The sequence below is a fragment of the Capra hircus genome, chromosome 21 (assembly GCF_001704415.2).
Source record: "Capra hircus breed San Clemente chromosome 21, ASM170441v1, whole genome shotgun sequence".
Taxonomy (NCBI): domain Eukaryota; kingdom Metazoa; phylum Chordata; class Mammalia; order Artiodactyla; family Bovidae; genus Capra; species Capra hircus.
In genome coordinates this window covers 69,225,506-69,253,328 of record NC_030828.1, presented here as the reverse complement: position 1 = coordinate 69,253,328, position 27,823 = coordinate 69,225,506, and the positions used below count along the sequence as shown (strand labels likewise).

At 57.7% G+C, this 27,823-nt stretch overlaps 1 protein-coding gene across 1 annotated transcript; it reads right to left on the bottom strand.

The window, feature by feature from the left end:
• LOC102190176 (transcription factor IIIB 90 kDa subunit) lies at positions 1,575–22,553 on the bottom strand. Its single transcript, XM_018066595.1, has 3 exons — positions 22,328–22,553; positions 15,513–15,593; positions 1,575–2,070 (listed from the first exon to the last, which is right to left on the bottom strand). The coding sequence occupies exons 1-3, from the start codon at positions 22,509–22,511 to the stop codon at positions 1,592–1,594; spliced, it is 744 nt and encodes a 247-aa protein (XP_017922084.1). The 5' UTR covers positions 22,512–22,553; the 3' UTR covers positions 1,575–1,591.

Below are 27,823 nucleotides of genomic sequence, written 5' to 3'. Positions count from 1 at the left end.
ACGGGACTGTCCTCCGAGAGAGGATCGCGGGGAGCCTGGGGAGGGGCAGAGGCTCAGTGTGGAAGCACCCCACCCCAGGTCTGCAGATCAGAAGCCCCTTGAGCAAGACCTGGGGTTGGAAGCCTGGGGGAGAAGGTCTGAAGGCCGAGCAGGGGGGACGGGGTCAGCAGCCTCGGGACTGAGGGCACTGGGCTCGCCTGCTCACACACAGGCCTGCTGGCCGCTCAGCGGGAGCCCAGTAAACACCAAGGACCACACACCTCCGCCGCGGGAGACAGTGGCCAGGTCACCTGGGTGGGGACGCGGCGTCGACCCACAGCCTGGACAGGAGAGTGAGTGAAAGCCGCCCAGTCACGTCTGACTCTTTGCGACCCCGTGGACAATACCATAATACGGCATTCTTCAGGCCAGAACACTGGAGTGGGCAGCCTGTCCCTTCTCCAGGGGATCGTCCTGACCCAGGAATCGAACTGGGGTCTCCTGCATTGCAGGTGGATTCTTTACCAGCTAAGCTACCAGGGAAGCCCCTTAGAGCCTGGAAGTTTCTGCCAAACACGCCCACCCAAGGACAGACGGTCTAAAAGGCAGGTCAGAGAGAGGGAGTCGGGGGAGCGCGGAGGGCAGTCTGGGGCGAGGAGAGGAGAGGGAAGTCTTTGAATACGGTCTAGGGGCTTGGAATTCATCTGGAAAACAAGGCGGCTGTGCCAGGCAGGGCAGAGCGAGCCAGCGGCAGGGCGGGTGGGCTGCAGGGGCAGGGAGCCGAGGCCTGTCCAGGGCGCCAGGACACCGGCTGGAGGACAGGGCCCAGAGTGCCAGCCACCAGGGAAGCTCAGGGGGCTGGCCACACCTGTGCCCTCCGGCCGCCCCCAAAACGGCCCTCCCAAGGGGACCGAGGGCAGGCAGACGGACTGAAGCGCTGTCCCCACACACTGCAGTCCACTGTGCTGAGGTTAGCAGCTCTTCCAGGCCAAGGGTAGGGCCCAAAACGCACATGCGCAAGGCTCTCAGCCCATTTACAGAGCTGCAGACCATCACCCCTCCCCAGCCTCGGTCAGCAACCCCGGCCCTGGCAGCCGCGCGCAGCTCTCAGCCTCTGGGTGGCCCGTCCGCACGGTTTGGCTTCAGGGCCCCCCAAGGCGTGGGCTCTGGTGCGGCCCCTCCGCCAGGCAGCGCTCCCAGGTGCCCGGGCCTCTGGTCCATCCGCTGCGGGCCCGCAGGCTCCGCTCCTGGGCCAGGGTGGTGGGCAGTGGTGGGCAGGGGGCTGGCGGCAGGGGTGCTCGCGCTCCCCCGCCCCCACGACCCCGGGGACCAGGATCGCCGCTCCCCACCCGGGAGGAGGGCGGGGCGCGCCCCGGGGGCGGGGCGGACGGCTGTGCTGCGGACCGCGGCCGGAGCTCCACTGCGCCAGCTCGTGGGCCTCTGGGCGCAGCGCTTCATCCTTTCAAGCAACAAGGGTTCTTTCCTGCTGAAGTGGTGCCGCCCCAGGATTCAGACACTTTAACGCGAGGCTCCGATACTGAGGGTCGCCCCCCTGCAGCCTCCGGGGCCCCTCGCGCATTCCCGGCTCAGGGCCGGGCCGCAGCCGGGCCACCTACGCGCGGGGAAGGCTGCGGCGACCACACGGAGGGAAACGGCGAGCGAGGAGGGGCAGAGAGGCCGGGGCTCCTGCACGCGCGCGGCAGCCCCGCCCCAGGAAGGGCCCGGGACACACCGCTGCCCCAGCTCCCACCAGGAGAGCGGAGGCGGAGGCCCGGCGGGGAGACAAGCTCTCCCAGAGCGAAAGGGACGCACGTGGACACCGGGGAAGAGGAGGCCAGAAGGAAGCCAGGTCAGCGGGGCGGCCCGCGAGCAGAGAGAGGCGCGGCCGGCGCCGGGAGGCCGGGCAGCGAAGGATACGCGGGGTGCCCTCCGTGCGGCACACCAGGTAGAGGCAGGCCGCCACCACGTGCGCCGTCCGCCGGCCGCGCGTCAGGTGCTTGCTCACAGCCATCTTGAAGAAGTTGAACGCGGTGTCCAGGCAATGCTGGTTCAGCTGCAGCTGGTTCCCCAGGTGGTGGATCTGGCGCCGCCCTAGGACACAACACGACACGTTACCGCGGACCCCAACAGGCGAGCCGGCCGCTCGCTAGCGCTGTCGGCGTCACGTGACTGCCTCGGAGACTTAGGCAGAGCCTCAAGGTTACCCGTTTGCTTTCACGCTCTGCAAAACGTTCCGTTTTCACAGGGCTTCCAGTAAAATCATGTGTGTGGACACGGGGTGCGAGTTCCCTCCAGGGTGGAGTGGGGGCAGGTCAGCCGGGGGCAGAGCCCTTCCCAAGGCCCCGCGCTCACCGAGTCTGGGAAGGGCTGCAGGTAAGCCGGCCGCCTGGCGCTGAACACTGACACGCCCCGAGTCAACTCCACCGCAAAGGCCCCTCCCAAGCCTGAGCGCCCAGGCCCTGCCGCCCGCGCCCATCCAGCCTTCCCCACGGGCCCCACGCCAGCCTCCGCCCAGGCTGGTGCGCCCAGGCCGGCCAGGACCAAGTCTGCACGCATGCCTCTGCCTGGAGCACGGCCCTCCTGGGGGTCACGGGAGCAGGCCGCAGGGGTGCCGAGGGGGAGGCAGACGTGCCCCCTGCAACCGGCGAGCCTCATGGGACCCAGGGGCTGGGGCGCGCACAGCCCGCCCAGCGTCCTCCCACCCCGGGCCCACTCCTCCTCTGGCAAAGACCACTCTACACTGCGCCAGCGGCCTGCGCCTCCCCCACAGAGCTAGGAGCTGATTCTGCTGCTCCTGTGGCCAAGGGTTGTGGGCTCAGACTGACCCCTGGCCAAAGGGGGGTGCCCAGGGAGCCAGCGCCAGGGGAACAGGTGGGCGGGCTGGCACCTAGCAGTCGGCATGTCCCGTGAGTGCCCTGGCCCCTGCGGCCCTACCCCCGCGACCTCCAACAGAGCCTGCCTGGAGCCGCGCAGCTCGGAGGCCTCTGGTCAGGCTGAACTGAGGCAGGATCACGGTCACGGTCCCCGCGCCGAGGCCAGGGCACAGCCAGCACCCTGACCGTCTGCAGAGAGAGGAGGGCGGGCCGCTCCCCATCATAGCGCGTGCGGCCAGGGTGTCAGGTGGCTGAGCACGGTACGCCCCGCAGCCCAGTGCGCACAGGGGCTCTGCCAACAGGGAGAGGGGGCCCTTCCCGGAGGGCGCTCACAGAGCCCGGGACCCAGCTCAGCCCCGCACACCACGGGCCAGGGTCCCCCAGCAGCTGGGTGGGGGCTTGAAATTATCGCGGCAAGTTATCTTATCACTCCTTCATTGCTCTATAGTTCACACACTGTAAAGTTTACCCACTTAAGTTGTCCCATGGAGTGGTTAGTATATTCACAAGAGTTGTTCGACCATTACCACTTTGGTACATTCCATCACCCAAAAAAGAAGCGCTGTAGCCATGAGAAGTTAGTCCCAGCCCGCAGGTGAGTTTTTAATTCACGCACGTTGGGCACTGAACAAGGCACACGACGCAGGCGTGTGTGCAGTCTCTAACAGCACAAAGGTATCGGTAAACGCAGGCTTATGCAAAACGGACTCCCAATTAACCAGCCACAGCTTACTCTCCTAAAGATAATGAATGAACGCAAAAAGTCAACTCACTAGCACACAGATGTCTTCAAACTTTTGACACTGTGAAACTAAGGCCGGCCACTCCCTTCAAGACGGCACATGACCAGCTTCCTCCCAGAACAATGGAGACAGCAGAGAGCACAAACGTGGACACAGTGCGAGGGCCGGCCAGCACCCTGGGGAGGGCCTGACCCAGTGGCTTAAGAAGCAGAGCCGTATTGCTACAGGGCTCGGCCCAGAAGCCTCCTCTCGCCCGGCACCCAATCAGGGTGAACAAGCATGTCACACCCGTCCCACATGGCAATACGCAAGAAACCACACCTGTGATCAGATCCAGGGGCACCAAGAAGCCAATGGGTGCCTGGGGGGGGCTACAGGTGTCAAGAAGCCAGCTTAAGACCCACATTCGTATAAACATGGACCGACAACTGAGAATCACCCAACCTGTGCAGAAAACGCCAACGTGGAGAAAGAGGAAGAAGCGCCAGGCTCCACAGGCAGACTGCTCAGAGAAGAGAGCAGCCCAGCTCCGTTACAGTCTCACAGTACTGGAAAGGTGTCAACACACAGAAAAGTACGAATAGGCTGCAATCAAAAGACACAGCCCTTGAAAAATTAAAAATGTGATCACTGAACATTTTGTAAAAACTCAGAAATAACCGAACCACAGAGTGGGCACAGGTGAGAATTTAAAAAGAGAGCTAGGGGCAGGAGAAAGGGCCGCCCCCAGAGGAGAAGGGCGGCTTCCAGGGCACAGGCCCCAGAGGGAGGCGTGCAGCTGGCCAGACAGGCAGACATCCAGGCACGAAGGGTCAGCCAGATGAAGAGGGCCTGTGATTAGGGCAGACGACACCACAGAGAGAGCTAACAGTCCCACCAAGCGTGCAAACGAGCAGGGGAACTGCGGGGGACGAGGCGGAGCCCCGCAGGGGCGCTCTCCCGCACAGGCCCCCCGCACGCTCGCTGTACACCCCAGGCAGGAAGCCGCTGGCCCCGCGACAAGGAAGGGAGCCTGGTCAAGGGGCAGCAGCCGCCACACGACCCTCGCTGTCCTCAACGGACCCTCAGAGACCCCAACCTCCTCCTCCTCCTGTCCGTCCAGTGAGGCTCCTCTCTGCTGCCTGCAGGACCCGCCCACGGCCGGCCAGCCAGCCACAGCGTGTCCTCTGCCACTCCCGAGGACACTTGCTTTGCTGATGAGAGAGCTGGCTGGTTATTTGAAGATTGACAACAGTATGGACTTAATACCCCAGATTCAGATCATACCACATAAAACTTGACGGAACCGCCGGGAAAGGGACAGCACTGCCTCATGGAATTCCAGAGACTACAGTCACACAGACATGCAAGTTGCGTTTAGAAAAGGCAGAGGAACCAGAGATCAAACTGCAAACATCTGCTGGATCACAGAAAAAGCAAGGGAATTCCAGAAAACATCTGCTTCTGCTTCACCGACTACGCTAAAGCCTTCGTGTGGATCACAACACCACTGTGGAACATTCTTCACGAAATGGGAATACCAGACCACCTGACCTGTATGCAAGTTAGAGAAGGAACAGTTAGAGCCAGACAGTCAACAATGGGCTGGTTCAAAATTGAGAAAGGAGTATGACAAGGCTGTACGTTGTCACCCTGCTTATTTAGCTTAGATGCAGAGTACATCATGGGAAATGCCGGGCTGGATGACTCACAAACTGGATGTCGTGACCATCTCAGCCGAGTCTCACTGTTCAGATGGTCACTGACTCACAATCTTGACTCACAAGATTGCCGGGAGAAATATTAACAACCTCAGATATGCAGACGATACCACTCTAAGTGTAAAAAAGTGAAGCGGAACTAAAGAGCCTCTTCATGACAGTGAAAGAAGGAAGCGAAAAGGCCGGCTTAAAACTCAGCATTCGGAACAGCAGCAGGCTTTCTTTTCTCGGGCTCCAAGGCCACCGCGGGCGGTGACTTTGCCCGTGGACGCACGACACCTGCTCCTTGGAAGGGAAGCTGTGGCAAACCTGCACAACGCATTGAAGGGCAGAGGCATCACATCACTCTGCTGACAAAGATCTGTACAGTCAAAGTCGCGGTTCTTCCAGTGGCCATGCACAGAAATAAGAGTTGGACCATAAAGAAGACTGAGCAACAAAGAAGTGATGCTTTTGAACTGTGGTTCTAGAGGAGACTCTTGAGAGTCCCTTGGACTGCAAGGAGATCCAACCAGTCCATCCTAAAGGAAATCAGTCCTGAATACTCATTGGAAGGACTGATGCTCAAGCTGAAGCTCCAATACTGTGGCCACTTGATGCAAAGAGCTGACTCACTGGAAAAGACCCTGATGCTGGGAAAGGCTGAGGGCAGGAGGAGAAGAGGGTGGCAGAGGATAAGATGGGATGGTTAGACAGAATCACCAACTCGATGGACATGAGTTTGAGTAGACTCCCGGAGTTGGTGATGGACAGGGAGGCCTGGCGTGCTGCAGTCCATGGGATCGCAAAGAGTCCGACGCGGCTGAGCGACTAAACTGAACAGACGTAAGGGAGCAACTGACGGGAATGCAGCAAGAACAGAAGACTCTGCCAGTCCACAGACACCGACGGACGGCCCCCGAGAGTCAGGAGGCGACAGAGTCCTGCGAGACACCGTGGAACAGTGAGGCTCGGCCGGGATGGTCCCGACATTCATCCAAAAAAACCCAGAAGGCGGCAGAGGCCTGCGTGACACCGCGACAGTGAGACTCGGCTGGGATGGTCCCGACATTCATCCAAAAAACCCAGAAGGCGGCAGAGGCCTGCGCGACGCCGCGGGACAGTGAGGCTTGGCTGGGATGGTCCCGACATTCATCCAAAAAAAAACCAGAATACACATTCTTTTCAAGCACACGAGGAACATTCTCTCAGACTAACCACATACTGGGGCACAAAACTAACCTCAACAAACGTAAGACACGGAAATCCTCTCAAGCATCTTCTCTGAGTACAGTGGCATGAAACTAGGAATCACCACGAGAAAAGCAATGAGGGAGCACCCCCGCGTGGAGACCAGCCAGCACGCTCCAAGCACCCTGAGGCGAGGGGCAGCTGAGCGCCACGAGGGTGCAGGCCTGCCTGCTGCGTCGCCACCGAGCCACGCCTGCCTCCTGGTGGCTTCATGGCCAGCAGCCTGCCAAGCTCCTCTGCCCACAGGACTTCCTGGGTGAGAACACTGCAGTGGGTCGCCATTTCGCTCTCCAGGGATCTTCCTGAGCCAGGGGTCGGACTCAAAGTCTGTGGGAAGCACGGAAGCAACTCTAAGAGGCAAGTTCATCGGGACGGAGGCCTCCACGCAAAAACGAGAGATCCTGAGGACACAATCGGGACGGAGGCCTCCACGCAAAAACGAGAGATCCCGAGGACACAATCGGGACGGAGGCCTCCATGCAAAAACGAGAGATCCCAAGTAAACAATCGGGACGGAGGCCTCCACGCAAAAAACGAGAGATCCCGAGGACACAATCGGGACAGAGGCCTCCATGCAAAAACGAGAGATCCCAAGGACACAATCGGGACGGAGGCCTCCATGCAAAAACGAGAGAGATCCCAAGTACACAATCGGGACGGAGGCCTGCATGCAAAAACGAGAGATCCCGAGTAAACAATCGGGACGGAGGCCTCCATGCAAAAACGAGAGATCCCGAGTAAAAACCTAACTCACGACCTAAGACAGAAGAGGAACCAGTAAAACCTGAAGGAAGCAGAAAGGAAATAAATAAAATAGACGTTTTTTGAAAATAGAAAAAAAAAATCAATAAAACCAGGAGACGATTCTTGGTTTGAAAGAGTAAACAAAATTGGCAAACCATTAGCTAGGCTCACCAAGAAGAAAAGAGAAGCTGAATAAATGAAATAAGAAATGAAACAGAACTCTCACAGAAGTCCAGGACCGAGGAGAGCGCCCAGGACCAAGGAGAGCGCCCAGGACCGAGGAGAGCGCCGTGCGCAAGAGGACGCCAGCGAGGCCGCGCAAGTGGACACCAGCAGGCCCGACCGCGGAGGACAGGGGAGCCAGAAACACGCAGCCCGCCAAAGCTGAACCAACAAGAAACAGGTGATGCGAATAGACTCGATCAAGGGAAGTGAAACAGAATCTGCAAAGCAAACAAACAAACAAACCCTCCCTTCAAACAGAAGTGCAGCACCAGACGGCTGCACAGGTGAACTCTACCAAACACACAAAAAAGAACTGACTACACCGACGTGTCGCAATCTCACCCGAAAGCCTGAAGAGCAGGGAACACTCCCACAGACATTCTATGAGGCCGGCGTCACCCTAACACCAAAATCGGGCACAGACACCACGAAAAAGGAAATCGTAGGCTGGTGCCTTTGAATGTAGATACGGAAATTCTCAACAAAATATTAGCAAACCAAATTCAGCGACACAGACACAAGATCACCCAGCACAACCAAGCAGGGTTCGTCCCGGTCCCACAAGGACGGCTCAGCGTCTGCAAGTCCATCGATGTGATAAACCACACCGAGAAAAGCCAAGACCCACGCGATCATCTCAGGAGATGCAGAAGAAGCATTCGACAGAGTTCAATATTCATTCATGACAAAAAATTGTTACCAAAGGGGGAACGGCGGGAACACATCTCAACATGGTAAAGGCCATTTACGGAAACCCACAGCCGGTATAACACCCAACGGTGAGAAGCTGAGAGCCTTCCTACTAGACTCTCGCACAAGACAAGGACGCCCACTCCCGCCACGCCTATTCACCACAGTATTGAAGTTTTAGCCACAGCAATCAGACAAGAAAGAGAAGGAAAAGGCATTCAGACCGGAAGGTAAAGGGTAAGACTGTCACTATTTGCAGATGACATGACACCGTACATGTCAACGGAAAGCCCTAAGGACTCTAGATCTGAATGGATTTAGCAGAGTAGCAGGATACAACGTTAACATTCGAATATCAGCTGCATTTCTTTACACTAACAATGAGATATCAGAAAGGGAATGTAAAAAAAACCAATACCTTTTAAAACAGCACCAAATATATATACCTAGGAAAAAACCTGGCCAAGGAGGTGACTTGTATGTTCAGAATTATAAATCATTAATAAAGTAAATTAAAGGTGATTCAAAGAAATGGGAAGATACCTTATGCTTCTGGATTGGAAGAATATTGTTAAAATGGCAACATCCAAAGCAATCTGCAGATTCAGTTCAATCCCTATGGAAACATCCATGGCATTTTCCACAGAGCTAGAACAAATAGTACGAAATTTTACAAGGAACCATGAAGACAGAGAATTGCGAATCCTGAGGTGGGGTGGGGAGGGGGACAGTGCAGGAGGCCTAACTCTCTCACCAGACTTCCGGCGGCATGACAGAGCTGCAGTGACCAGAGCCGTGTGGCACTGCTGCAGAGACAGGCGCCAGACCAGTGGGGCAGAGCGGAGGCCCGGAGAGAGGCCCCCACGCTCAGGGGCCATTGCTCTTCAGCTACGGGGGCAAGAGCACAAAATGGGGAAAGACAGTCCCTTCTGCAAGTGGCGCCGGGAAAGTTGGACAGTCACGTGTCAGTCAGTGACCTTATCACACATTCTCACATCATGCAAAAAAAACCTTACCTATGTTCTCTTAGGTCAGTCTCCCAAGGCAATAGAGACAAAAATACACAAATGGGACCTAATCAAATTCAAAAGCTTTTGCACAGCAAAGGAAACCATTAAAAAAAAAAAAAAAAGACAACCTACAGAGTGGGAGAATATACTGAATCCCACTGCTATACAGCAGAGATTGGCGCAACACTGTAAATCAACTATACTTCAACAAAGAAATAATAAAATTGAAAAATGCAAGCCTCAACCTCTGCTTCATACCATATATAAAAAACTGATTTGAGGCAGATCACAAACTTAAATGCAAAATATACAACAATAAAGCTCCTAAGCGAAAACACAGAAGGGTATCTTCAGACCTTAGGATGGACAAGAATTAAGATGTTTAAATAAAAAAGCTCCTAAGTGAAGACACAGAAGGGGATCTTCAGACCTTAGGATGGACAAGAATTAACATCTGTTTAAGCTTTATCATTTGTTATCTGGCCGCGTCCAATCTTAGCTGCAGCACGTGGGACCTTAGTTCTGTGACGAAGGATCGAACCCAGGTCCCCTGCATTGGGAGCCCCGAGGGAAGTCCCAAGAATTAAGATCTTAGGTCACGAAACCCCCTAAATATGAAAACAGATACATAGGGACTCTTGAAATTAAGAAATTTCTTTTCATCAGGACATTAAGAAAGTGAAAAGTCATCTACTGGGGGAAAGACTCAAAATATGAACATGCATCAGAAGACCTGAACCCAAACTTATAAGGAAGTTTACAGGTCAATAAGAAAACAGTAACTCGGGTAAAAAAAAAACCAACTTGTACAAAAGACGCAACAGGCAGCTCAGAGAGGACCAAGCAAAAGCAGCTAATCTCACTGCTCACCAGGGAGAGCAGAGCAAGGCCCCTGAGCGCTGCGCGCCCCCCAGGAAGGCCAGCAAGCGCAGGGGCCGGCACGTCCACTGCAGACCGACGTGCACGCCATATGCCCCAGGGCCCCGCCTGCAGCACCGTCCCGAGAGGCGAGTCCGCCGGAGGATGCACGGCAGCCACAAGGACTGCCAAGTGTCCGCGGCAGGAAGAGGACGTGGCACGTTCACAAATGAAGCCCTGTGAGCAAACAGACCGCTGACACGCACGCGAAGGGCGCTGCTCGTGGGCTCCAGCCGTCTGCGGCAGGAAAGCCAGGAAACTAACCGGCAGGAGGGAGCTTTCCGGGCACAGGACACACGCTGGACCATGCTGTGTGCTCAGACCTTAAGTCACCCACACTAACCCAGGAGTTCACCTAAGGTTGGTACAGTTACACGCTTTACATACGTTATGCCAAGGAAAACAGACAACCAGAAAGAATAGTGAAACTTCCCCTGAGAAACATCTCCCAGTGAAAGGGTTCATCAGGTCAGTAACAAAAGCTCCAGCCTAGAGGCATCTGAGAATTCCAAGGAGAGAGAAAAATCCCAAAGGTCCAAGTTAAGAAACAAACAGTGAGACGGTGACTCAGACGGGACCGCATCCCTGTGCTGGCCACCCAGCACACCTTGGCCCACCCTCCGTGGGCACCCACCCCAGCCCTGCCAGGCTCCTAGAGGGAAGATGGGGGTACCTCAACTGGGGCTCAGCACGTTTCCAGCGAAACCAGAGGCGAGCCCACAAGAGGGGCCTGGGGCGCCGACCTCCAGGGCGGGGGCAGGAGGCGTGGACCCCGAGTGAGCGGGCCCAGGAGAGGGGCCTGGGGCGCCGGCCTCCGGGGCGGGGGCAGGAGGCGTGGACCCCGAGTGAGCGGGCCCAGAGAGGGGCCTGGGGCGCCGGGAGGCAGGAGGCATGGACCCCGAGTGAGCGAGCGGGCCCAGGAGAGGGGCCTGGGGCGCCGGGGGGCAGGAGGCATGGACCCCGAGTGAGCGAGCGGGCCCAGGAGAGGGGCCTGGGGCGCCGGCCTCCGGGGCGGGGGCAGGAGGCATGGACCCCGAGTGAGCGGGCCCAGGACGCAGACGTCTGTTTCTCCTACAGTTCTCTCTCTCTTCCTAAGAAAGGCACCCAAAACCGACCATAAATAGTAACAATGGAAGGTGATTCCATAGATTCCAACCCAACCCACAGGCTGGGGGCAGGTGGCAGGGAGCGAGTGCCGGACACCCCCATGGCAGGACAGAGCAGCCGCGGTGGAGGAGGGGGCAACCAACCACGATGAGGGCCGTGCGGGAAACCCCCCGAGCCTGGGCCCGGAGGAGGTGCCAACAGACCGAGAAAGAGGTGCGCAAGTCAGTCAGCAAATGGCCGTAAACGCTGTTTACGAAGGTGAACTCACGGCACGAAACGAGAGCAAAGCTAACCGAGAGCAGGAGCTTCCTGCGTGCGAGCGGCGCGCTCCGCCCTGAGCGGCGCGCAGGCCTTCAGTCACGCGCGGCCCCGACGCACCAGAAGCAGGCCAGTCATGCTTCTTAGAGAATGTCCGGGAGACAGAATCTGCCCGTGCCTCTCCCGCAGAAGTGACAGAAGATGCCAGCAAGGACACACAGTCAGCAGGGACTCACCTCAGACTGCGCTGACCCCGTTCCCAGCAGCCCGCAAGCTCCGCTTGACTTCTTAAACGAAGCCGTGTTTAAAATCAGATGGGGTATTTCTCTCTGTACCGCTGGCTTACCATTTTACTTGCATGAATATGTCTGCATGAACACTACTCTTTACAACTGATTTGGGTCCAATGGACAACCTGCTTTGGGCTTTTGGAAATAGATCCCTTCTCTACTGGGAATAAAGTTCCTCACATGCAGATGGTCTTAAAGGTGGGTGCAGAGAAGAAAGATTACAGGACAGTACCACCTAGAAGACAGCCGGCGGGGCTGGGAGTGAGGCCCAAGCACTGCCCCAGCAGCGGAGGCGCGGGCCACCCACAGGAAGAACTCTGCTCTGGAGGCACTAGGGAGCCCCTAAGACACAGGACTGCAGGCTTCCGACATCGTGCGTGCTAACTCGGTCCAACGCTGTGTGCCCCACGGGCTGTAGCCCGCCAGGCTCCTCTGTCCATGCACTCCTCCAGGCATGGAGTGGGTTGCCCTGCCCTCCGCCAGGGGATCTTCCCAACCCAGAGCTTGAACCCCGGTGTCCTGTCTCCTGAATCGGCAGGTGTGTGCCTTACCGCTAGCACCACCTGGGAAGTCCTCCAACACCGTGGTCCGGGTTCAATCCCTGGTCAGAGGACTAAGACCCTTCAGGCCACGCGATGTGGCCTAAATAAATACATAAATCTGTGTGCCCTAAATTTGTAGACACACAGTCTGTACAGGCAAAACAAAAGGCCAAGAAAACTAGGGAGAGATCCACAGCCGTCACGGAGGCTGTGATACGCTCCTGCAGAGACAGGCGACAAGCAGAGCCAGGATCAGCGGGCTCTGGGAGGAAGACCGACCCCAGTGACGTGCACACACACGCACCCCCTGTAGACCCAAGTTCTTTTCACACGTCCAAACCGATTGTAACCAACCAGACAAATGTTGGGCCATGAAGTCAAATCATTCAGAAGACTGAAATCCTGCAGAATATTGTCTCTAGACACAGAAGAATCAAGCTGGGAAATGCTCACCAGAAACCCTAACACATTCTGCCACGGGTTGTAATCAGAAGCCCACCGCCCGCCCGCTCGGTAATCAGCAACACAGCCGTCAAGCCCTGCTGGACTGGGGAGCGGCTGGCCGAGGGCGTGCTGGCCGCCACCATCCACAGCAGCAGTGGGCAGCCAGGCAGGTCCTCGAGAGCCACGGACAAGGAGACCAGGCTGCAAGGAAGGGTGCTCCGTGTCACCCAGGGTGCAGGTGAGGGCTGCGAAGCCTGGCAAAACATCCCGTTGGGAGGCACTCGGGTGCCAGCAAGTCCCTGAGAGGGTGCTCACAGAGGCCTAAGGCGCCCCAGCAGGGGTGCCCTGCCTGAGCGACCACAGCCAACGTCGTGCCTAGCTGTGAGCGCATGGTGCGTCCTCTCAAATCAGCAATGAGACTCCTGGACGTGGTGCGGTGCTGGAGGGTCTAGACAGCACTGTCAGGGAAGGGATTTAAATGGTGCCTAGATCAGACAGTAAAGCAAGGCTATATCTATTTCAGATGTCATGATCTCATATATAGAAGATTCTCATAAATCCATCGAAAACTGTTAAGTAGGATTTTCAAGGGTTGCAGGTTACAAGATCAATACACAAATATCTATCATATTTCTATACACTGGCAACAAACAGTCAAAAAATGAAATAAGCAATTCCATTTATAATAGCATCAAAAGGATGAAATATTTAAAATAAATTAGCAAAGATGAAAAACTTATACTTTGAAAACCACAACAATTGTTTAAACAAATTAAGGAAGACCTAAATCAATGGAAAGGCACTCTGCACCAGGGGTGAGGAGACTCCACCTTGTTAACAGAGCACCATTCCCCAGACTCATCGACAGAGGCCACTGCTCCCCGTCCCCAGACTCATCCTCAGAGCCCACTGCTCCCCGTCCCCAGACTCATCTTCAGAGCCCACTGCTCCCTGTCCCCAGACTCATCCTCAGAGCCCACTGCTCCCCGTCCCCAGACTCATCCTCAGAGCCCACTGGTCCCTGTCCCCAGACTCATCTTCAGAGCCCACTGCTCCCTGTCCCCAGACTCATCCTCAGAGCCCACTGCTCCCCATCCCCAGACTCATCTTCAGTGGCCACTGGTCTCTGTCCCCAGACTCATCTTCAGAGCCCACTGCTCCCCGTCCCCAGACTCATCCTCAGAGCCCACTAGTCCCTGTCCCCAGACTCATCTTCAGAGCCCACTGGTCCCTGTCCCCAGACTCATCCTCAGAGCCCACTGCTCCCCGTCCCCAGACTCATCTTCAGGGGCCACTGGTCTCTGTCCCCAGACTCATCTTCAGAGCCCACTGCTCCCTGTCCCCAGACTCATCCTCAGAGCCCACTGGTCCCTGTCCCCAGACTCATCCTCAGAGCCCACTGCTCCCTGTCCCCAGACTCATCCTCAGAGCCCACTGCTCCCTGTCCCCAGACTCATCCTCAGAGCCCACTGCTCCCCGTCCCCAGACTCATCCTCAGAGCCCACTGGTCCCTGTCCCCAGACTCATCTTCAGAGCCCACTGCTCCCTGTCCCCAGACTCATCCTCAGAGCCCACTGCTCCCCGTCCCCAGACTCATCCTCAGGGGCCACTGGTCTCTGTCCAGTTCTCAGCGGGCTCTGTGCAGAAACTGACAAACTCAACCTAAAACTCGTCTGTAAATTCAAGGGACTCAGAACAGGCAATAAAACAGTGTTAAAAATGAAGAATGAATCGGGAGGAATCAGACTTCCTGATTTCAAAGCGTGCTACTAAGATGCAACAAGCAAACCAGTGCGATGCCAGCGAGAGGGCAGACGCGAGCCCGGAGGCGGAGGCGAGAGCCTGGAGGGCGGACGCGAGCCCGGAGGCGGAGGCGAGAGCCCAGAGCCCTGCCAGGCGCCACCTCCTGATGAGGGTGCCACGGGTGAGTAGCCTCCTCAGCAGTGGCGCTGGGAAAGTGGGTGCCCACACAAAAAAGAGTGCAGGTGGGCCCTTACCTGAACACCAGACGCAAACACTAACTCAAGGTGGCCAAAACCTCAGCCTTAGAACTAAAATCACAGAACTTGGACGGAAGCACCAGCTTCATAAACCTCTGCTATGTGGACCGAATCAGGCAATGTCTGTTACTAACGACACAAACGCGCGGGCGACACGGAGCAAGTGGGCTGCACGGCCTCAAGGTTAGACCCTTCGCTTCACACTCACCGTCGACGCACAGAACGGGCGCACGTTATTGCAAATCATACAGCTGATGAAAGACTCATGTATGAAACACATAAAGAACTTTTACCACTTAACAAGAAGACGAATGGCCCAATTAAAAACAGGCCAAGCTTAGAACAGACACTTCTCCCATCTGTTGCGGTCTGGCACTGTCACAAAACACCGCGAAAGCGGTCACACTGCAGGTCAAAGTGCTGTCCCCAAGCCACTTCTGTGCTCACCGAGACTGCCCGGCTTCAGAAGGCACGGGCCCACTGGGTGCTGAGGCCGAACGGAGCAGCCCCACCGTGGCTGCAGCAAGCCCAGGGTGCCCCCCAGGGGCCCGACAGCTGGGGCGGGGCCTGCTCCCACAGTCCCTCCCTGGCAGGCGGCAGGCGCGCTGGTCGCTGCAGGCTGCCACGCTGGCGCTTCGCCCCGCAGCCCGTCCCGCCCCGGAGCCCGCCCGCCCGCCCCCGCAGCCCCCGCAACCCCCGCAGCCCGTCCCACCCCCACAGCCCCCGCAGCCCGACCCCGCCGCCCCCGCAGGGAAATACCGTTCTGCAGCGTCTGTGCTCGCGACTCCTTTCCCAGGCTCACGTGGAAGCCGCCGCCCAGGGTTGGGGCTTTGCCAGCACCTAGAAACACAGATCAGACGGGTGAGCCAAAGCCCGGCAGAGATCCGCGGCAACAGGGTTTCTCATCACCGCTGGTGTTACCGGATCAAGAACTCAGAAGGGTCAGCACGCAGACCAGGAGTCCGCAGTGAGTGACCCCCAGCCCACCACCTCCTCTGCCCTGCCCTGGAGCCCAGAGGAGATCATCACACAGCGCCCTCCCCAGGCTGCAGCGCAGGCCCAGCCCCTCACTCAGCCCTGAAGCCTGGGGCCGCCCCCTCCCGTGGTTACCACGGCCATCTCGCGGGGAGGGGGCTGCAGGCTCCTGGAGGGGGAGCCTTGTTCATGGGGCCAGCAGTCTGCAGGAGGCACCCGCGCATGCCCGCCCGCCCACCTGCAGCAGCGATCTAAGGACCCTGCTCCCAGAGCGTGGCCGCGGCTGCACTCACAAGCACTCTGCCTTGAATCTCCCACCAACTCCAAGCCACCCCAGGAAGTCTCAGATACTCTGCTCCGCAGGGCTTCAGGGCTGGACTTCTGCCCTGATAGCCTCCTCTGGAGACAGCCAGGTGGACATCTGATGGTTCACCAGACTTCACAAGCCCCAGCCCTGAAGCGCAATCCTCAAATGAGCCCCAGGCCAAAGGGAGGCCCCGGGCGGCAGAGCACAGCAGTGGGGTGGGAGGAGCCGCCCGACCAGAACCCAGCGCGCCTGGCAGAGAGCACAGCCACCGCACTAGACGCTCCTCCAGTCAGGGGACAGGGCTGCACACCGCCAGCCACAGGGACCGTGGGAGGGCCACGTGGAGGCGCACGCGTCAGGAGGCAGAGCAGCCGGATCTCAGGTCTGAGAGGAGGCCCCCAGGAAAGCCCACAGCCCAAGTCCTGGGGCCGGCAGGCTCCTCTGAGTCATCCATGGGCGGCCACAAACACAGACGGCAGGAGAGCAAGCTGGCCTTCGGCTTATCTGTGACTGTTCCGTGTGTGATCGTTTAGACACAGGAGCCGCTGCAGACGCCACCTGCCCAGGACCCGCATTGAGACCTGCCTGCTGTGTCCCAGTGCTACCCAACCTTTATTTCAGACGAAGGGAAAAACAGCACCGTACTGTTTTAACTGAAATGAGTCTGTGTCTTAAATAAACCATTACAAGAAGTCTGCATTAGAGAACAGACAGGGACGCAGTCTAAACCTGCTGAAGCCCGCCTGGGTTCCAGGAGTACGGACTCTGGGGGCCTCCCTCCCAGCCACCTCCCCTGGCCTGCCTGTCTGGACAGACCCGGCGACCAGCACGGATCGCACAGAGATGCCACCAAATCGGCGTGGAAGTGGTTTGGGTGAGCGTTCGATGCCTGGCAAGGCCTGCCGGCCACCCTTCCGCGCCCCGCCCGCCCTGCCCCTCCCCTCCCCACCTCCGGCTCTCCCTGACCCCCTCTCCAGCAGGCTGTCGTCCCCCGCCCCGACGTCTCTCCAATGCCCCCAGCACCCGTCCTGGGCTGCCCAGCCACATCTGCTCCGGAAGCTGGCTCTTGACTCGCTCTCCCCAGGTACACTCGCACACACTTGCACACACACCAACGGTCCTCTCCAAGGTGCCTGCGGATAGCCTCTGTCCCCCACGTGCTGAGGAGACACCAGGACTGAGATCTGGAAAGGAAGGGGCCTCCCTGGGCCCGGCCAGCAGGGGAGGTGAGGAGTGGGGGGCAAAACCGGCTTGCCAAGTGGATGCAGGTTCTTCCATCCGACAGACCCCAGCCCCCGGGAACGTGGTTACAGTAGGCACACATGCAGAGCGGCAGTGGAAGGGATGGAAAGTGCTCATTCAGCGAATCTCAGACCACTCACACCACGGGCTGGGCTCCCCTGAAGTGCGGAGGGAAGTCTGAGCTCCACCTCTGGCCAAAACCACCAGCGCATGCTATGCTAGTCCTTCAGAGGCCCTTCACACTGTTCCCTCTACTAAAAGCATCTGATATCTTCTATAACAAGATCCCATAACAGACAAGATACAACCAGCTAAAACTATCAAGCAGAAGACGCAGTTTCCATCACCCCTGGTGGGCCGAGAGCGCCCCCGTGTGGACAGCATGCGTACGGCCAGTAACTGCACCCAGGGCACCTGGCCCCTGGGGTTGGGGTCGGCAAAGGCAAGAAGGTCCAGGACCCGACCGACCCTTGTGACTCCGCAGGGTCGGAGGGGAGACTAAGGGCCCTGCTCAGCCACTCTGAGCGTGGAGGACGAGCAGAAACAACAACATCCCAAGAACAGACAGAGAAAAGCAGCACGCTGCACCATCCTGCAGTTCACTCCCAGGCCCGTCCAACACGGATAGGCCAAGCCCTTCCTAGGCCTGTACTCACTATTCAAAGTGAGGGGTCCCTGTCATCGCTGTGAAACTCATTTTAAGGGGGGACGACCGCACGAGGTCCAGTGGGCAATTCCAGGATAGAGGGGAAATCCAGCGGCCCCAGCCTGAGCTCAGATGTGGGGATGAGGCTTCTAAAGCACCCGAAAGGTCCTGGGAAGTCCACACTGAGCCCACACATGGGCTTGTTGACGGACACAGACCTCGGATGCTGGTGAAGAAACAGCTAACCCGGGCAGCTGCCTAAATTTCAACCAAAGAGCTTATCCCAGCTGCAGTCCTGATTGTGGAAACCACCCAGAACGGAGCACACGAGATGACCCAGGCAGCTCGAGGCATTTCAGGACCAAGGTCCTCTCACCCAGGTGCCTCCAGGACAGAGCTCAACCACTTCCTGGGAGCAGGTCCCTTCTGCCCGGACCTCAGGGGGCCCACAGGATGGAAACAGGGAAGCAGAACCTTCAAAGCTCCAGGACCAGAGCTTGACTGGGACACGGGGCAGCTGTGCCTGAGAGAGCACCCCAGGGGCCGCACGCAAGGGCCTCCTCTCGGCGTCACACGGCCAGCACCTCACCCCTGGCCAGTGCGAGGACGCCGGCACCTGCCGGCGTCGCGGCCTCGGGGACAAGTCTGCAGCAGCCGAGAGCCGTGACTACGGAGCCCCTGGGAGGCGCGTCCCAGAGGAGGGAGGGCAGGGCCGGGAGGGCTGGAGGCAGCGCTGCGTGGTGCTGGCGTCCAGGCCGTGGCCTCCGGCAGCAGCAGCCCGGCTCCCAGGGGCCCCGCAGGGGCGCTGGGCACTGTCAGTCAGAGAGCCCGGGGGAGAGTCCTGCTGTCCTTGAGACCTTCAGCACTGACTGCAGCACAGGATGCTGACGGGCCCATGCCGGAAGCCCTCCCCTGCCCTGAGCCCCTCGGCACACAGGCCCCCTCCCCAGGACTCAGAGACCCGGCTGCCCAGCTCCAGCCAGCGCCTCGGCATCCTGCACTCCCAACATCCATCCCTCTCTGAGCGACGCCCACCCCTCCCCAGCTGCACCTGAAAGACAGCCCCGATGTCCCCAGGAGCGCCCTTGGGGCCACCGCTGGGGAGGCCGCACACACACACAGACACACACACACACTCAGACACACACACACACAGACACGCACACACACAGACACGCACACACACACCACTGGCTCCCCCCGTGTGTGGTGCAGAAAGCAAGAGGAAAAAGCAACAAAACCCAAAACTGCTTAAGATCTATAAAACTGACAAACTTCCAGCAAGAGAAACAAAGTGAAAAAGAGAGCAGACACAAAACACCAACATCTGAAAGGAGGAGGCGCCACTACAGCCCCGCAGACACCCAGGGAAGGGGAGCAGTACCAGCAGCACTGTGCGCACGGACAGCAAGCGAGGCCAGACGACCGGCCCCGGGCCCACACACTCCCCCAGGACGGAGGAGGTGGCCCAAAAATAAGCAAGGCCAGTGGCTGGCAAAGAAATTCAACCTGTAACTAAACACTTCTGACAAGCCTCCAGGTGCAGAGGACCCACCAAACGGCCAGCCAAGTGAGACTGATCCTGTACACTCACCGCCAGAAAACAGAAGGGAAGGGGACGCTTTCCAGCTCGCTCCCCGAGGCACCAGACAAAGACGCTACAAGAAAACCGCACAGTGACTTTTCACATGAACCTAAACATAAACATCCCCAACAACACATTACGAAGTCTCACGCAGCGACACCTACAAAGCACACTGCCCCACCGTCAGGTGGGTCTACCCCAGGAATGCACAGCACGTTCAGTGTTCAAAAACCAGCCACACTGAAACACCCAAGGAGGAAAACTAAGCTCATCACCCAGGGACCTCACTAGTGGCCCAGTGGACAAGGCTCTCAGTGGAGGGGACCCAGGTTCAACGTCTGGCCGGGAAACTAGATCTCGCTACAACCAAAGACCCTGCGTGCTGCAGTCAAGACTGAAGACCCTGTGCGCCACAGCTGGGACCTGGTACAGCCAGACAGATGAATAAAGAAAAAACCATTAAAAAAAAAAACACATCACCACCCACCTATGATAAAAACTTAACAGCAGGCAAGGATCAGAAAGAGAACGTGCTCAATGTTGCTGATAGAGAACAGGTCTCACAGACCCGCAGCCAACATCACGCTGAGAGGGAGGAGAGTCAATGCTCCCCACCAAGACTGGGGAGAGGCGAGCATGTCTGCTCAAAAGCAAGGAGAAGAGCCATGTCTGTTTACAAACAACAGGATTACCTGCATCAAGAATCCCGAGGAACCTATCTTTGTAAAAAGCCCTAGAACTAGTAAGTTTATCGAGGTCGCAGGACGCAGGACGATGAGAGAATCAACCGTATTTCTATCTTATAGCACTGAACAGCTGAAAGCTGAGTTTCTGAAAAATACTATTTACAAAAGTTCTGTTTGGATTTTAGGTCAATGTCTAAAACACGTGCAAGAGCTATATGCTGGAAACTATGACACGCAACGAAAGAACAAAGAGAGCCAGGTGAACGGGGAGACCCATCTGCGCTCAGGGATCGGAAGGCACAGTACAGTGAAGACGTGAGAGGAAATGTCACTCAGTTGTGTCCCGCTCTCTGCGTATAGTCATGGAGTTCTCCAGGCCAGAATACTGGCGTGGGTAGCCTTTCCCTTCTCCAGGGGATCTTCCCAACCCATGGACTGAATCCCGCACTGCAGGCACATTCGTTACCAGCTGAGCCACCAGGGAAGCCCCAAAATGTCAAAGCTCTCCAAATTTATCGAGAGATTTAATACAATTCCAATCAAAATCCCAGTAGGATTTTTTTGTAATAAACACAAACTTATTCTAAAATCGAATGAATGAAAAGGGAAAGGAACTATATACTGTAAGTAAGCAACTCTGAAAAGGAAGCCAAAGCTGGAGGAACTGCGACGTCTGGTTTCAAGACTTACTATAAACGTGCAGGAGGGAACGTGCGTAGACAGACCAACTCAACAATGGAATGGGACGGAGCCCAGAGACAGACCCACACAGACACAGCCCAGTGACGCCCTCCAAGGGAGCAAAGGCAATTCGAGAAAGGAGAGTCTTTCAACAAATGGTGCCGAGGGAGTTCCCTGGTGGCCTAGTGGTTAGGATTCTGGGCTTTCACTGCCAAGGCCCAGGTCCAACGCCTGGCCAGGTGGCGTGTGGCCAAAAAGAAAAACAACCAGACAGCCACTGCAAAACACAAGCCTCAGCCTACACCCCACACCTTGTATGAAGCTTAAACTCAAGATGGTCATAAGGCTAAATATAAAGCATTAGACAATGAAACTTAGAAGAGCAGTGTGTCTCGGGCTCAGGAAATTTCTTAGGATGACAGAAAAGGTACAGTCTCGAGAAGGGGACGACAGAGGATGAGATGGTTGGATGGCATCATCGACTCAATGGACGTGAGTTTGAGCAAATTCCGGGAGATGGTGAGGGACAGGGAAGCTTGGAATGCTGCAGTCCATGGGGTCCCAAAGAGTAGAACACGGCTTCGCAGCTGAACAACAGAAAGGGAAAAAATAAAAAACGGGACCGCATCTAATTTAAGCTTTTAATCAAGATTTTAAACTTCTGCAAATAACCTGTCTAGCAAAGGACTTGGAACTACAATATTTAAAGAATGCTCAAAACTCAACCTGTATAAAAACAGTAAGAAAACAACCGGCATAAAACTACCCACAAAACTACCGGAACAGACCTTTCGGCAAGGGAGGTTTACAGCTGTTTCACAGCACTGTGCCCGAGGGGAGAGCACTAGCGTGGAGAGGAGGCGCCACAACACGCTAGGGACGCACGGAAAATGCATATAAAGGTACAGACGACCCCAAGCCCCGGCTAAGCAGCTTACGAGAATGCAAAACGGTGTTGCCACATTGGAAAGTCAGTTTGGCGGCTTGCTACTCCGTTAAACACACAGCTACCATCCGGTCCTGGGTGACCGGCGTCCGTGGCAGGAGCCACCCGCCACGTTCCCGCAGCTCTCTTCGGATCGCCTCGGACTCGCCGTGGAAGGGCCCCGCTGCGCGCAGCGCCCCGGGCGAGTCTCCAGGGTCCCGGGCTGAGGGACGGAAGCGGGTCCCCAAGGGTGGCTCCGGGCCCCGGAGAACCAGCCGCGGGCGCCGGGGAGCTCCGTCCTCAGGGCGCGGCGACTGAGTCCCGAGGCGCGGAGATCCCTGCTCCGGAGCCGCGGGGCTGAGCCGACCACCGCGGGCTGCGGGAGGCTGACGTCCTCGACCCCCGACAGCCGGCCCCGAGGGGCCAGGCGACTGCGGGCGGACCTCGACTGGAGCCCGCGCCGCGCTGTTACCGAGCTCTGCCGCCCGCCCCCGGCCCCGGCCCCCGGGACCCCCACCGGGACGCACCGTCCAGGGACACGAACTGGCCCACGGCCGACGAGCCGCCGCCGCTGTTCTCCACGAACTGCACCTCGGACACGATGATGTTGTCCTCGAGCACCGAGCCGCAGCCGGTGCACACGGCATCGCCGCGCGCCGCGTCCAGCTCGATGTCGGTGCCGCCGCAGCCGCGGCACACGCGGCCCGTCATGCCGGCGGCTCCGGGGGCCCGGCCCGCGCTCCAGGCCGCCGCCGCCGCCGCCGCCGCCGCGCCGCTCAGACTCTCGCGAGGCCGCCGCCGCGCCGCCGCCGCCGCGCCCGCCGATTCGTAGCGGCAGATTCGCCGCGCGCGCACCGGAACGGCGCCGCCTGCCGCGGCCGTGCCGGGCGGGACGGCCGCGGGCTCCTGGGCCGGGGACTCGAACCTGCCGCCCCGCGCCGGGAACGCAGCCACCGGGCCCGGGACTCGCACCCACAGGCCGCAACGGCGGGCGCAGGGCTGGAGGGGGGCGGGGCGGGGCCCGGGCGGGGCGGGGCCACCGCTCGTGGGCGGGGCCTGGGCCCGCGCCGGCCGCGGTGGGCGGGGCCTGATGGGCAGGCGGGCGAATCCCGGGCCGCGGGCGTGGCTCGAGGTGCGGGGCCTGGAAAGGAGCGCTCAGGACTGGTCGGCTCAGGCCGAGGGTGGAGACCCGGCCCGGCCGCCCGCCCGGCTCGGTGTCTACAGGCCGGGCCTCCGCCCGTGGGTGCCCCCGGCCCCCCAGTGCCTTCAGGCCCGGCCTCCGCCTGTCGGTGCCCCCGCCCGCTCTGCCGGCAGGCCCCACCTCGTAACAGTCGCTCGTGCCGCCCGTGCTCACCCACGGCAGGAACGTTTCTGTTGCTGTTACGTCGTCTCCAGAGGCGGTTGGGTCCCCGGAAATGGGCCTGAAAAGAAATGCACAAGACCGCGTGACCTGATCTGTTTCTCAACCAGGGATCGAACCCAGCCTGCTACAGCGAAAGTCCAGAGCCTTAACCACTAAGCCAGCAGGGAACTTCTAAGACCACGTTTCTTAAAAAACTTAAACCTTGACTATAAGACTATGGGAGCTCTAACTAAATCCGAAAATGCCCCGTTCCCACTTGAAAGCAGTGTTGTAAATACTTAAACTCTTCATGAGTCAGTGTGTAAATTCTATGTAATCCCAGCCATAATGTCAACAGGATTTTCACATAACTCAATAAGCTGATCCTAAAGTCATCTGAATAACACACTGCACAAGAGCAGGCAAGAAAATTCTTAAAAAAGGAGAAAATCCTGAAAGAAAGAAAGCTCAAGAAGAGGGAACTGCCCTTCTGTATATGAAAATATACCTGGCTACATCCATTAAGCCACATGGTGTTTTACAGGGACAAATGGACTAAAACCCAGAGTACAGACACAACCCCAACTATCTGTGGGAATTTAGGGGTCCCGGACCATTGTGGGAAAGACACCGTTCAACGGTGATGGAATTCCCATTGAGAGGAGGGGAAGGATGAATTGAACCCCAGCCTCGCACTGTTCTAAAACTAAATCCCAAGTGCCACTGAATGGAGAAAGTAGAACAGGCTCCCACAGTCTGGTACAGGAGGGCTGAGCAGACTCCAGGAGACAGTGAAGGGCAGGGAGGCCACGCAGCAGTCCATGGGGTTGCCCAGAGACAGAGCGACAGCGTCCAGAGCCCGCGGGAACTGCAAGTCTGCAGCGGGCCCCAGTCTTGGGGGAGGGTGGTCTGAGCCCACCCTGTGCATCAGCATCTCGCCCTCCAGGCCATCCTCACCGCAGGGCGTGGCTTCCTAGCCAGCTAAGCTGATGGCAGGCGGGACAGCTAGTCTTTGGTCGGGAAGCGCAGAGCTTCTGTCTCCCATCTCACGCTGAGGAAGCAGAGGCTGCTGCCGTGCCGAGACTTGCCTTCGTGCAGATGGACTTGCTCCTCGGGGAGGACCCCAGAGTATTTCTACCCTCAACAGGCTTCACGTGGCACCTCGATCCCCAGAATTGTCCTAGGAAATTACTGCTTCGTGGTCCGATTTCAGTATGTTAGCCATCAACTGTTGCCTAACAAATAACCACAAAAGTTAGCCGCTTAAAATGACAAGCTATCATCTCACAGATTCTGTGAGCCTGGGGTCTGGCAGGGGCTTCACAGGATAGTTCTGGCCTGGGGTCTTCAGACACTGTGGTCACAGTTTTGGCCAGGGCTTGTCCTCTGAAGACTGCGCTGGACTGGGGAGGGGGGTCTGCCTCCAGGCTCCCTCATGTGACTCTTGGTAGGGCCTGAGCCTCTCCCAGGGGTCCCTGCAGTGTCCTCACCAGGGGCCGGCGGGCTTCCCCACAGCCAGGGGCCAGAAACCGCAGGACAGAAGCTGCACGGTTTTGATGACTGACCCAGCATCACTGCACCAGCTCCACCTGGGCGGCAAGCCCACACCCGAGCGGGGAGGACTTGGGGCATATTTGAAAGCACCCCCAGCTGGCCCCCTGCCCCTCCCTGACACACACGGGGCCCAGAGGTCCGGGCTGGCCCCGAACTCCAAGCCGGCTGCGGGCTTGTAAGAGAGGGCGCTGGCGAGAGAGAGACCTGGGGTCCGGGGTGCTGAGAGCGCCTCCTGTCCCACACAGAGGAGAAAAGAGTCCGAGGACAGAGAGCCAGGCCAGCCCCAGAGCAGCAGCTGCGCAGGACGCTGGACGCTGGGATGGCTGTCTCCCTCCTGCACCTGTCACTGGGTAGAGTGGAGGAGGAGAGGCCACCCGGGCACGGGGTGGGGCCCCCTGCCCAGCTGGGCCTGGAGTCAGAGCAGAGGTCTCCCAGCCCCCACCCAGAGCCAGGCTGGACTGGCCCCTCTCTCCCGCAGCCAGCCGAGACCATGGGTGCAGATGTACTCTGGGGGTTAGGGTGGAGGGGACGGGGGCTGAGGAGACACCTGCCTTCCTGCAGGGAGTCCTGGGGGGCAGGAGGCCTCTCTCCTCCCCAACCAGTGGGGAGAGGGGCAGGAGTCGTCTCTGGACCTCACGAGGCGAGATGGGGGGCCTGGGGAGGGAGCCCGCCCCTCCCACTGGCTGGAGGCCTGCCCAGCTGCAGGACCCCACGTGTCATGTGTGGACTCTGGAGGTGGGGACCTGGGCGGGGCTTGATGAGTGTCTGGGAGCGTGGGGCGCTTGAGGGACCCTGCGGCTTGGCCACTGCCCCGTGTCAGGGACAGAAACGGGAGCAGGCGGGCGGCTGGAGAGGGGACAGGGCCTGTAGGGGGCGCTGCGCACGTCCAGGGTGCGACTTGGAGAGGGGACAGGGCCTGTAGGGGGCGCTGCGCACGTCCAGGGTGCGGCCTGGAGCTCCGGGTCCCTGCTCTGCAGCTTCAGGGCTCATTCCCTGCGTGGCTTCTCTGCTTGCACCGTTTCTGTTGAAAAATTCTGGTTTTTTTGCATTTTGTTGCATTTCAAAGGCAAGGTACAATTCTTTTTCTGCTGCTGCTGCTAAGCCGCTTCAGTCGTGTCCAACTCTGTGCGACCCCATAGACGGCAGCCCACCAGGCTCCTGCGTCCCTGGGATTCTCCAGGCAAGAACACTGGGGTGGGTTGCCATTTCCTTCTCCAGTGCATGAAAGTGAAAAATGAAAGGGAAGTCGCTCAGTCGTGTCCAACTCTTAGCGACCCCATGGACTGCAGCCCGCCAGGCTCCTTCATCCATAGGATTTTCCAGGCAAGAGTACTGGAGTGGGGTGCCATTGCCTTCTCCGGTTCTTTTCCTAAATGCTTTAAAAATTTTTAAATCTCTTCCTAGGATTCAAGTTACACCCATGTTGGATTTTTCCTGTGTCCTCTATGCCTGTGTGACTTTATACTTGTTTTTCTCTCCTTGTTCCCATCTGGGTATTTTCTACTTACATAATTTCCATTTCACTAATCCTCTCTTCTGCTGTGTGTGATCTGCTTTTAAAACCATCTATTCAGTTGTCCACAGGTCTTAGTATTTTTACCTCTTTTTTCCCCCTTCCTGTTTCCAACTGAGTGTTTTGTACTTAACATAATTTCCATTTCACTAATCCTCTCTTCTGCTGTGTGTGATCTGCTTTTAAAACCATCTATTCTGTTATTCATTTCAGCTACTTTATATTTCAGTTCTAGAATTTCCAAATGATTCTTTTACTTTAGATTTCAATTCTCTGATGAAATTCTCCATTTTTTTCCCATTGATTTTCTCAAGCATATTAATCAGATTTTAAGGTTCATTCTAATCATTCCAATATTGGTGACCTATGGATTTACATCTGTGATTTTTCTTGGCTTGCGTGAAACTTTTCTGGTGCACCTGGTAATTTTGGAATAAATGATGACCACTATGAAGAGAAACCGCGAGGTTCTGGGAGATGCTTTTGTTATTTAGAGAGAGTTTCCTTAAGTCAGTCACATGGGTGGGGGCCCGTACTTGACAGAATCCCAAGCTTTACTCCAGGCTTTGTAGGGCTCTCTGTCTTTCTGCTTCTCGGGCACCTTCTGGCAAAGGCCGTTGTGTCAGCTTATCATCTCACCACACTGCCCTGAAGCAACTCTCGAGTATTTGACAGCAGGTGGACCGGGAACGCTTTGCTGCAGGGCTTGCACCTGGACAGACATCTCCTCCAGCAACAAAACACAAAGGAACCGTAAGGGACTGAAAATAACTGCGCGCAGGCACAGTTCAGCCAAATTAGGGACGAGACACAAAAAGGCCAGAAGCCCACGCGCTGCTTCCGAAGAGCCAGCAGCAAAAGCAGGGTGTCAGGAACAAAGGCCAGGAACCGCACACACCTGCTGCGTGGGCAGGCTCAGCCGCTCGGCCGTGTCCGACTCCTTGCAACCCCGAGGACGGCAGCCCGCCAGGCTCCTCTGTCCATGGGATTCTCCAGGCAAGAACGCCTCCTCCAGGGCATCTTCTTGACCCGGGATCAAGCCTGTGTCTCCTGTAGCTCCTGCCTGGCAGGCAGATTCTTTACGGCTGAGTCACCGGGGAAGCCCCAAGCTCCCTGACCAGGGATCAAATCCAAACCCGGGCCCACCACAGTGAAAGAGCCGAGTCCTAAACACTGGACGCCCAGGGAATTCCCCCAGCTTCTGAGGGAGCACGTGCATCAGGGCTGACTGTAACCCTGTCCAGAGGCCTGGGAGGCAGGCACGGCCTCTATGTTGTCCCTCAGTCTCCCTCCAGGTAGCCTGTATCTCCCGCAATGGAGCTTGTGCACACATTCTGGCCTGAATTTCTTGTCTGGCCTCTCATCATTTCTATTGATTAAGGAGGCCAAGAGCCCGGGTGGGTCACACCCATGTCACACTTCCCCACGTGCGGCAGTCAGCACAGGTGAGAGGACCAGGCTGGGCACCAGGCTTTCATCACTTCACCTGAAAATCACCAGCCCCATGCCTGTGGGCAGGGTCTCTGAGTTTTGGTCTCGTCCTCTGCATACCAGAGGCAATGGGGCCTCCATCCCAGCACCGCACCAGGCAGGCAGTGGCGATGGCAGAACCCC